Source organism: Pangasianodon hypophthalmus, chromosome 2, assembly GCF_027358585.1.
Source record: "Pangasianodon hypophthalmus isolate fPanHyp1 chromosome 2, fPanHyp1.pri, whole genome shotgun sequence".
Lineage (NCBI taxonomy): Eukaryota > Metazoa > Chordata > Actinopteri > Siluriformes > Pangasiidae > Pangasianodon > Pangasianodon hypophthalmus.
Window position 1 is genome coordinate 35,829,415 of NC_069711.1, and position 12,187 is coordinate 35,841,601.

A 12,187-nucleotide genomic window follows, 5' to 3' on the forward strand; every position below is an offset into this window, starting at 1 on the left:
TACTGCATAAAACACAGAACTCACACAACTGAGTATAATGATAATATAATTAATAATGATTAAAATATATATATATATATATATATATATATATATATACGTATACATATATATGTTAAGATGTAATTATAATGAGTGTGATTCTGGCAGTTTTCCCTCATTACTTTTCTGAATTGTCAAATGGCTGAGCTGGAGATCAACGCGTTAATGCTTTCTGTAGTTTTATAAAATGTTTACTTTTAGTACTGTTTAATGTCATAATTGACATGAACAGTTTTGCTATGATGGCTTTAGGATTGCAATTCCCATGAACAGTTTGATAACTTCAACACAATAGACTTCATTTGTAAACTATAATGAATTTCCTGGTTACACATTGCATTTTTTGACCATATAGTACACAGTTATAGAAGGGAATTAGTGCAAATTTATAATCGCACTATCGGGTGTCACCCTTTTTGAGTCTGGTTCCTCTCACAACGTTTCTTCTTCATATCGTCTCAGGGAGTTTTTCCTCACCACTGTCACCTCTGGCTTGCTCATTAGGCATAAATTCATAAATTTATGATTTATATCCTGGATATATATATATATTTCTGTAAAATGCTTTGTGAAAATGGCCATTGTTAAAAGTGCTATACAAATAAAATTGAATTGAATAATCTATAAACACATGTAACAGTGATAAAACTCTTACACTGTGATTAAATCTCATCATTAGTTAACATTTTATTCAAATCTCATTCTGATCCTGTCATTGTTTTCCATGAGTTAATCAGGGGACACCCCTGTGAGTGTGTGTGTGTGTGAGTGAGTTAATGTGATAATGAACAGATGAGTGCATTCAGCTGTGTGTGAGGACAGAAATGTTTAAAAGAGGAAGTAAAGCATGGAGTGTGTGTGTTTGTGAGGTGTAGAGAGAGAGGGTGAACAGGAAGGCTGTGGCAAGAGACAAGCTGATGGTGAATTAACTTTTTTTTTGTGTGTGTATATATGTAATATATATATATATATATATATATAACATTTAACATTTAAAAACATTTTAACTGTATGCATGTGTGTGCTGCAGGTTAAAATCATTTTAATTTGAACCAAATCATGGTTCTTGAAATGTTAGGATATTTTAGTGTGAAAAATGCTGTAGTTGAAATTAAATAAACTGCAGTTTTAGATGTTGAGGTGAAACTTGACCTCCTGTAACAAGTTAATCATTCTATATTGTGCTGTTTTACTTATTTTTAGATTTATGTAAATGAGTTTCTAATGCTGGTGACTAAATTGTCTGTGTCTCTATAGATGGCTTCTCAGATGATCTCCATCCTCTTTATCACACTTCCTGTTGTCCTTTGCTCCCCTCCTTCACTTAGTGGCCTGGAAGCTGAAGGCAGTAAGTGGTGTTTACTAGAACACTAAATTCACTTGTAGCAGTTTTGTACTCCTTATTGACTGTTCAGTGCCTTAAGTTTAGAAGCTACCTGTTTTGTGACTTCAGCAGCATTTCATGTCAACTCTGTTCTGTATTTATCGTTGTGTAAAACGCTCTTACAGAAATGGGAAGTTTGATGGTGGAGCACTTGGTAAATATGCTTGTTTACAAAAACTCATGCAGCTGAGAAATGTGAGGTTAAATGTAGAATTTACTTTCTGCACAAGATTCTTTGGTACTGATTGTTTCAATTGTCATGTGCCTGCTTCCACTTTCCCTGGTTTGAAGGCCTTTGGCATCTTAAATGAACTGAAGTGTTTGAAATTGGATGGATTTAAAATAACTTGGTATTCTGTAGTACAAGTTACCCAGAATGCATTGAGGGTGTATGTCCTACATGTGGGGAAATAAATGTGAAATCTGTGGCTTCCCATTTGTTATGATTGTGTTACAGTGAATCGATCATCCATCCGGTTCTTGGTGGTTGGAGACTGGGGTGGTTTGCCCAATGCACCCTTCGTCACACCTATTGAGTGGGCGACGGCACGGGAAATGGGCCGAACTGCTGAGCAGCTTGGAGCTGACTTTGTTTTAGCCCTTGGAGATAACTTTTATTATAGAGGAGTGAAGAGTGTGGACGATCCCAGGTTTCAGGTGTGTTCATGCTGTTTCATAAAACTCAGCCACTGATCACTATGTATTTAAGCATGATCATTTGAAATTGAAGGCAAACCCCAGACTAGGCTGATCACTAAGTTGTAAATGAATGTCAAGATAATAGGATGACTTGGATGAAGGATTAACATAATGCCATTGCAGTGCTATAATGTGTAGTTTCAGAAAGACACCATCTTCAGCAACTAGAATGACCAGGTGAATGGTTGCACCATATAAAGTATAAGATGTAGTTTTGGACATCTTGATAGCATGTTCTTTATGATGAACTTGATTTCTGTAGTTTTTCAAAAGCCATGGTCATATTTGGAAATGCTGTTAAGTTCAGGAGATTGTATTGAGGTTGTATGCAGTCAATAATGCAGATCAACTTGGATAATTGCACTTTCTCTAATTTTTGACTTTTGGTCAAACCTAACCCTGGTACTAATTGTGTCTTGCTGTTTTAGGAGACATTTGAGAATGTCTACACTGCTAAATCTCTAAATATTCCATGGTATGTTGTTGCTGGCAACCACGACCATGCAGGAAACGTTCGTGCCCAGATCCAGTACAGCAAAATGTCCCAACGATGGTCAGACAGCTTCCTGTTATCCTATTCCTTCTATTTCCTCTTCTGTGAATTTTACATGTAAACTAATTGACCCTTATTGTGAGCTCTAAGGGTGATGCAGGCGAGGTTATGTTGCAACGTTTCACTAATTAGTCATTGACGGTCTCCTTCCCCAAAAGTTTACTCTACAACCCACAACTGTTTTATTTGCATTATCTGCACTCTTTCTATTCTCCGTTTTGTTTGATGTAACTTTCTTTAACTTCACAGGAATTTCCCATATTATTACTATGAACTCAACTTCGACATCCCGCACACCGCTGCCACTCTGCAGGTGCTAATGTTGGACACGGTGCTTCTTTGTGGAAACACGGATGACTTCCAGGATGGAAAGCCAAGTGGACCAGTGAGCAGTGTGTTGGCCAACCGCCAGCTGCTGTGGCTGCAGGAACGCATGCACCACTCCACAGCTGACTTCCTGCTTGTGGCAGGTCATTATCCCGTCTGGTCAGTGTCCAAACATGGGCCCACTGACTGCCTGCTGAGAAGGCTTCGCCCCCTATTGGTGAAGTACAAAGCCACAGCCTACCTGTGTGGACATGATCATAACCTGCAGGTAAGTTTATACTCTCTGTGCAGAAGCCTCTAGTTGGGCTGAAGAAGGGAATGGTAGGTGGAGTTCCTGGTGTAAGCAAAGCCCTAACGTTTTGGATGATTGTCTACAGGACTATTGAGACATTTTGCACATCACTACATCTAAATGCAGAGGATTGCACTGTTTTGGGTGCAGGCCTCTTGTATGACTTCAGTGGACCACTAACCCTAGGACAGTGGTAGCTCAGTGGTTAAGGCAGTGGGCTACTGATCAGAAGGTTGGGAGTCTTTTAAAAATAAAAAAAATTCCAGCATCACCACTGCTGGGCTGTGGATCAAGTCCCTTAACTCCAAAATGCTCATTTGTATCCTTCAGGTTGCTATGGAAAAAGTATCAACCAAAGTATATATTCCATGGATGGTGCAGTATTACCCATAATGTACCATAAATCCAGTGTCTAACCAATGCGTGGTACTTCAATCCATAGCAACTTCTCAGTATCACGTCAACATTATTGCATTTCACTTAACTGGTTTTGGTGGTTATAGTTCTGATTGGTTAAATTTATGGAACCTTTTAAAGTGAGACTTCCTGAGTTTGTTTTGTGATGCCACTCTTGCTGTTCCGGTTGTTTGACAGCAGCTCATGACCTGTTTCTGTGGCCAGTGTTTCACCTACAGCTGCCCTAAGTAGTTCTGTATCACTGTCTAATGAGTAAGGGAGAGATTTGAGACAGTATTGTAAATTGATTTGTCTCGATTTGAGACTGTAGGTAGGAATAATAAATATCCTAATACTCATTCATCTATTTTTCAGTACTTCAAGGAGTCCAGTGTTGGTTATGTTGTGAGCGGTGCAGGAAACTTCATTGATCCAGACATGCGGCACCGAAACTCTGTTCCTCGAGACTCTCTGAAGTTCTTCACAGGAAAATCGTCTACACTTGGTGGCTTTGCTCACATGGAGGTTACTGATAAAAAACTGACTGTAACCTTCATCCAAGCAAGAGGAACCTCACTGTATCGCACTGTGCTGCCTAAACGCAATTTGTAATTCAAATGTTTTAAAAGAATTTTAGTGCATGCTTGTAATTGACTCCAATGTAATAATTTTAAATGTTTTAGAGCTTTAAAGGCTTTCTAGTGTGTAGGTTTTGTGTTGAAAATTAAATGTTTTAAATGCAATTAAATGAGCTTTTGAATTTAAAAGCAAAGTGATGTGGGGTTGCTTATTCCTGCCCCCCCCCCCCCCCCCCCCAAAACATAATCCCCAGGGCCAGATTTGACCTGTAGTGACTGGCTGTGCAGTCAAAATGTCTGGGTAGGTGTCTTTTGCAACCATGCTTAGGAATGAATTGTATCCAAAGGAGCAGGCTTTTTGCTGTAAGTTTTAAATTGGTTTTCATTTCAAACTTGTTTTAATGAATGCATTCCTTTTGTTTAATCAAATTTTATTGGGTACCAGCTGCTATGTCTAGAAACAGGATTCCACAACTGGAATTGTGCAATGTCCTGTAGATCAGTTATAAAGGTGTTTTTATGGCAATGTTATTTTATATTCCCTCAATGATCATGAATGGGTTTTTTTTTTTTTTTTTTTTTTTTTTCCCTTCCAAGTTCAGACAGGCCAAATGAAATGAGCCAGTGGTTGTATTTGCACCACAGGCCTCGAGTTTGTTATTTAATGTAAGTTACTTGATAATGGGGTCTTGAGGTTAGTGTTAAGGGGGGGTGCCCCTAAATCTGGCCCTGATTATCCCAGATTGTGTAGTTGAATAGGGAGCCAAAAAAAAGTGCATAGGCTTTAGTTAAGTGGCTGCCTTTTGTTAGCCCCAATGACTATGTTTATCTAGTAATCCAACTGACCATGTAGCGTGTTCCAGCGCATCATCCTGTACCACATATACTAGGGCTGGGGATAAGAGTGTTAGAGTTTTGAATTTACTATGACACCCCCGTCACAGTCTGAAAACTGCATGGTTGTATAGGGAGCCAAAGAAAGTGCATGGGCCAGCGCATGGGCAGTGAGGTTTTGGTGAACATGCAGTGATTCCCACCATCACAATAATCCATTGCATGGTTGACTAGGGAACCAAGGAAAGTGCACAGGCTGGTGCTTGTTACGCATTACCATTGTTCCTGTAAATTTAAATTCACATATTTACAATATTTTTTGACTCTGTTTATTTCTGTAAAGCTGCTTAGTGACAATGTCCATTGTTAAAAAAAAAAGTGCTACACAAATAAAATTGAATTGAATTGAACTGTAGCAAACCCCCACTTAGGGTCTGCTGGTTTAACAAATCCAATCGAGCGTAACTCGATCGGGCTTTAAGCTGGTAGGTTTGGAGCTGATTTAAATGCTTTGGATAAACTTTTTTGTTGTTGATGGTCAGTTTAATATTAGGTTAAAACTCTGTCCAAAACTCTGTTGGGGAGGTGATTTATTTATTTATTTATTTTTTGGTGAAAGTGCTAATTTAAGTATTTTATGAAGAGGTAAGTCTTTAGATGTCGTTTGAAGACTGCCAGTGACTCAGCTGTTCGGACATCTAGGGGAAGTTCATTCCACCACCTTGGTGCCAGAACAGAGAAGAGTCTCGATGCATGCCTTCCACTATACACCCTCGTCTGAGGTGGCCAGCCGCAGGTAGATCAGTCCTCAGCTTGTGTGCCATGTCCAATTAGATGATGTTTGTCTATTAAGTTATTGATTTATTGATTTAATTATTTATTTGTGTCCCTAGCATATTTATTTGGTTCTGGATCCACTGTCCTTGATAAACCTCTCACAAGGTTGTTTTATTGCACTTGGCATTGGCGCAACAATCCTTTAAATATGTCAACTATTAAATATCAAACATTATGTGCATGTTAATATTAAAATTAAACCTTCATTTTTCAGTCCAAAAAATGCATGGTTGTATAGGGAGGATTAAGGTTAGGGTCAGGGTTAGGTTTTTGACTTTACAAAGATACTGTGTCTTGGCAGTTGCTACTATTTGGCTTTGTTTGGACTTTATGCTTTGTTTTCAACATTAACAACATTAGTTTAGAGTGCCATGGGAAGGAGAGCAGAGTGTCATCAGAAAGGCAAAGCACGCACACACCCAGAGAATCCACAGCCACGCGACATGCGGCCACCACCATTGTCCCCGTGCCGAAGATGTCTTCAGTGTCCTGCCTCAACGACTACCGTCCAGTTGCACTTGCGCCCAACATCATGAAGTGCTTCAAGAGGCTTGTCATATGGCACATCAAGACCCTGCTGCCCTCCTCAATGGACCCCCTGCAGTTCGTGTATCGTCCCAACCGCTCAACAGACCACACATCCCCCTCACCCAAACTCTTCACCCTCCTGTCATCTGGCAAAAGGTACAGAAGCAGTCGGGCCCTCATGGGCCCTCCATCAGACTCCTCAACACTCAGAGACTGGACTGACACCAACCCACACACATACACACTCACGATCAACTGAATATTACTCCACTCTCTTTGCAATTTTTGGACATTTCTTTCTTAAATTGCTGCTAAAACACTGTACACAAACTACTGTATTGACCACATGCACTCCTGCTAACACTGTATTTATCACAGTAAATACATAGTGTCATAGTATGTTATGTTTACATTTACAGCATTTTACTATTATATTGTTATATATTTTGCACATCTGTTACATATGGCACTCTGTCCACTTTAACCACACTAGAACTATGTACTATTCAATTCAATTTTATTTGTATAGTGCTTTTAACAGTGGACATTGTCACAAAGCAGCTTTACTAGTCTGTGCTGCACTGTCCTTATTGTGCTTATTGTCCTGTTTTAGGAAATTGTACTTGACTTGCACTGTTTGCATGTTTGCACACTTGCACTTTATGTAGTCCTGGAGCTCTGTGTTGTTTTATGTAGCACCATGGTCCTGGAGGAATGTTGGTTCATTTCACTGTGCACTGTACCAGCTGTATATGGCTGAAATGACAATAAAAAGCCAATTCACTTCATTATATTATTATGTGAGTCTAAGACTGGGCAGGCGTGAGGAAAAGGAAAAGTCAAAGCTGGAGTTTAGACAGGAACTGGGGTTTAGACAGGAACTGGTTTCCTTTCTTTCTTTGGCCATTAACTGAAGCTAAATCTCAACTGGAGTTTAAATTAGGACTGTTTGCCTTTGGTCTTTTGATTTTTAGTGTGGCAACATGGGATCACGGTTGGGCGGAACACAGACCCCCAGAGACGGAAACGTGAATAAAAAGTGCCGTCCGGTCAGCACCCGCCGGCAGTCATGTGAGGAGTGCTGTGTTTCTTCGGTGCGCAGGCTGCCGGCCCGCTGTCCCTTTAGGTATACACAAAGCTATAATAGAATAACCATGCCTTAAATATGTCAAATATTAAATGTTAAACATTACCTATAATATTAAATATTAAAATGAAATATTAATATTTTTATGTACCACCTGCTGTGCTTTACTTTTGCTGCTCTGCGAAGTGGGTGGAGACCATATGTCCCAGCAGATGATCCCAATGCAAGCCAACAAGCTTCTACTGGGTGGACTCCCTGGATATCACGCCACCGAAAAGACTGCACAATCCCCAAATTGCCAGGTCATTACAGGGCAAGCTCTACACCATTAATCCTAGTGATCATGACTGGCTAATTTCACTCAGCACATCACATTCTTGCAAGCACAAAAAACTGCCCACCTGTATCTTTTTTTGTTTTTGTGTTATTAAAGTTAAGATCTTTTAAAACTCCAATTCCCATAATTCTCAGCAGTCTGTCTAATTTGAATAAAATATATATTCCTGTCCAATTGTGTTAAAGGTGCCTAAATTTGTGCTATAATGAATCTGGATTTTGCCCTTGTGTGGACGATGGAAACAACCCTGGCCTGATCTTTAAAATTTGACCATCGCTGCTTTCTAAGGAGTTAAAACATGATTTAAACTTTGGGGTAAAACTTGTGTAATGTAATGAACATAGATTCTGCCCTCATGTAGACAATAATATCCCTGGCCTGATCTTTAAAGCTTGATTGTTTTTGTATGGATTTGTGTTTAGAGCAATTTCTTACCCCTTTCATTAAGTCCCATGGGAATCCATGTTTTTAATCTGTGTATCCATCTCACTTCCCTTTTTTCCCTCTGATTATCCATCCAGGTTAGGTTGGCTTCCAACCCTGAGATTGTTAATTTATCCAAACCATGTTCTTTAAAGTAATTGATTAACTGTGTATTTTTGTGTTGCTAGTGATGTTGTGTATGTGTTGTTTTGACCTTAATATTTATGTGTTTTTAGTTTCACTTATGTTGCATTTGTGACAGTGGGAACATGCTGTTCCTTTACAGTTAAGACTCAGAAATTTAATAGCAACTAAAGGGAAATGTTTGTTTCCTTAGTAGCATGTCTCCCCCTACTGGCTGTTCTAATCCTTCATAATGTTGTCACGTGACTGCTCAGATGATCAATAAGAAAGTTAATGTTTTTCCATGCTGTCCAACTCTGTACACACATAGCAGTGAATCAGAATCCATCTGCATTCAGCTTTGGCCTTTGGTATTTGTCTGTATGTTTCATTACTCTTGTTCATGTCAGCTGAATTTTCTCATTGCATTGTATGGGAGCTACAGTGCATTCCTTTTGCTTCATCGTTGACATTTCATGTCATTAACAAGCAAGCAAAGCATCGTCTTCAAGAGTTAAATCTATCATTTGGGAGATTACTTAGACACTTGTAAGAAGTATTTATATCATGTGCACACTGTGAATGTAAATTCGTATAGTTTTACTGATTTCCTTTCTATTTCATAGTTTTACCTCATCCTTATAAAAAAATTGGAAAGAGACATTCTGTGTCTGTAAACTTTTGATGAGGGTGGAGTTTAGCTTGCTGTCCAAGTATACAGAAGACGTATATAGAGGACAGTGCACATGTTATGCAATACACAATTTTATTTGTATTTAAATTGAGGTTCTGGATAATGGGAAATCCTTAAATGTATTTTATTTTCTTGTATTATTGTTCCCAAGGAGACGGCCGCTAGAGTCGTGTGGAAGTGAATCTAGAGCAGACAAAGATGTCTTTAAGGTTTTTCTTCCTGTAGGCCGAGATCACTTTGAAATTTTGCAAGGCAGATAGGTATTATTGAGTGTGTTTAAAATTGTTTTTGATCCTATTATTTAGTAATCGTGTTTAGTGGGAATAAGTTGTTACTAAAGAGATGACCTGTTTGGAGTCTGGCAGCAGGGTGTTCGGAGATTGGGTCTTCGTCTGTTTAAGCGTTGTGGCTTCAATGTATCTTAAATATCTTTCACTGGTGTGTGTTTGTGATTTTAATAAATCGGTCAAACTCTTTTGCACCATGCTGCCAAGCTCCAAAGATGTCATCCAAGTATCTGTAATAAACCAGTGGTGTGAGGTCACATTTTTTTATGTTGTGTATGTTTGCATACGCAGGCGCAATTTTTTTTGCCCATTGGTGTGCCTTGAATCTGCAGATAAATCTGAAAATCAAATTCAAAGTCATTTTGGGTTAAACTAATCTCTAGTAATTGTAAAATGTATTTATCTGGTCTAGATTACAACACTGTAATTGTTTGATTGCTGTTTTATGTGGATGTTGTTCCCTGTTGTTTAAGCCTACCGATAGTACTACCTGGGTGTGGATGTTGTTTTTGGAGAATTTTGGAAATGTGAAGGAAATTGGCTCCAGGGAAGCTGTCTACTTGTATGTTCGTGTCTCTGATTTTGGGAATGTGGCTGAGGTTGGAGTCCCCTATAAAAACTATAGGTTTACCAATATAGATGGAACAATCTGCTGCCATTCTATCTGTATTAATGTGTCTGTAGGGTCTATTTTCTAGACTAATGGTGTCTTAAAGTCCATTGTTTGAGGAGTCTGAGGTTGTACTTGTAGGTTTTACCACTGTATCAGACTCGGAAAGAGAGGATTCGGACTTGTCTTTGGTCAGAGATTTTCTCTCTTTACTAAATTCCATCATCCTTATCCATTTTTGTTTTGCAGTGGCTCCACCTATGTCATTGTCCTCCTCCTCAGACGTGGTTGTTGTTACAATATGACAAAGATCAAGTAAGTTCACATTATTTATTGTGTTATGCGTGGGTTTGACTGGGTTTGACTAACCCTAACCCTCTCTTTGGTGGACTTGGGCATGAACCATAATTTCTGTTGTTGGAATAAGAAGTATAGGTGAACTTTTGGGTTTTAAATGGTGAAGTTTGGTAGTTCTGGCTAAGGTGTAGTCAGGTGGTGAATTGTTAAGATGGGCCTTTGGAGAACTGGCCTGGTGAAGGGCAGTGGCATATGAAATTGGGCTTGACGTATCCAAAAGGATGGTTTGTTTGTTTGTTTGTTTTTAATGGTCTCTTTGCAGTAAGCTAAAGTGCTATTTCTCAGTTTGTGTTTTTTTCTTGAACTATAAATACAAAAATTTTTTGGATCTCTGGGTAAAGGTGATCTTAAAACAGTACAAATTTAAAATCCTAAAATGGTAAATGAGTAAATAAATAAAATAAAATAAAATAAAAAGAAAAAATGGTTTTTAAAATATGATTGAGAAAATAAAATCGATAAAGTTAAAATGAGAGAGCTTAATAATAATACCCATTAAGTTGCAAAGGAACAGTGAACTGGAAAGAGACCAGGAATCCACATAAAGAAAGTGAAAATAATAAAAATAGTAAAAAAGAAAAGAAAAAGTAGAAGTAGTATTTATTTTTTTCAAAAAGGGGGGGGGATGACAACATTATTTAAATGAAGAACCTAAGTGACCGGATAGGGTGTGCAGTTTTTTCCAAGTCAGATCCACACCCTATATCCGGCTGAGTGATCAAAACACAGGATCCCGGGTGAAAGCTCTATTCAGATATATGCACACACACATGTCCACATACAGCTCACATTTGCATGTTTACGTACACATCTTGGGGCAGATTTGGGAGTTAAGCTTACATCCTTGGAGCCAGGGTACCCACTCGGGTTAGGGTTAGGGGTTAGGGGTTAGAGTTAGGTTTGTTGAATTTACAATGACCCCCCCCCCCCATCACAGTCTGAAAACTGCGTGGTTGTATAGGGAGCCAAGGGAAGTGCATGGGCCGGCGCCTGTTAAGCACTGCTATAGCTCTGGTAGCTACTGGGTCTTTTCAATTGCCACTGTTGACTTTTGGTTGGATTTTAGACTGAGCAGGTCAACCCCCATATGCCCGTATGGACATATTTCCGCTCACCCACCCATCTTTTCTAACAACATTTGATGAAACTAAGTCTAGGCAGGTGTGAGAAAAAGGAGTGTAAGTAGTACGTGTTAGGGCTGAGGTTCCAGGGTTAGAATAAGGTTAGGGTTAGGTACCAGGAATAGGGCCAAGATTTTAGGGCTAGGGTAAGGATTGGGGTTAGGGTAGTAAGCTTCTACTGGGTGGATTCTCTGGAGATCACCTGCCAAAAGGGCTGAGCAATTTCCAAATTGCTGGAATTTTTGGTTGGATTGCCAGTCCAGGTCATTACATGGCCCGCTCTGCACCATTATGGTGAGTAAATAGTGACACCTACTGGCTAAGATCATGACCGTCTAATTTCAATTGGCAAGTGAAATACTTGCAAACATAAAAAACTGTTAGGGCCTATCTTTTTTTGTTTTTGAGGTATTGAAGATAAGATATTAAAAGACCCTACTCCCACAATCCTCTGCAGTTTACCTAATTTGAATAATACATATTGTTGTCCAATCGTATTATAGGAGTTTAAATTTGTGTTCTAGAATGGATTGAGGTTAGGATTACGGTCATGATCCACCTGTATTCTAGGATTAAGTTTAGGATAACAGTTAAGGTAAGGGTTAGGGTTAGGTTTAGGCCTAGGGTTAGGTCTTTAAACTAGGGTTAAGCTTTTGGGGATAGAAAATAAGGTTAGGG

At 39.0% G+C, this 12,187-nt stretch overlaps 1 protein-coding gene across 1 annotated transcript; it reads left to right on the forward strand.

The window, feature by feature from the left end:
• The first annotated feature begins 818 nt into the window (after window positions 1-818).
• Window positions 819-4,648, forward strand: acp5a (acid phosphatase 5a, tartrate resistant). Its single transcript, XM_026911492.3, has 6 exons — window positions 819-962; window positions 1,300-1,390; window positions 1,884-2,083; window positions 2,554-2,678; window positions 2,928-3,273; window positions 4,069-4,648. Exons 1-6 carry the CDS (start codon window positions 960-962, stop codon window positions 4,303-4,305), a joined length of 1,002 nt encoding a protein of 333 aa, XP_026767293.1. The 5' UTR covers window positions 819-959; the 3' UTR covers window positions 4,306-4,648.
• Window positions 4,649-12,187: the final 7,539 nt, after the last annotated feature.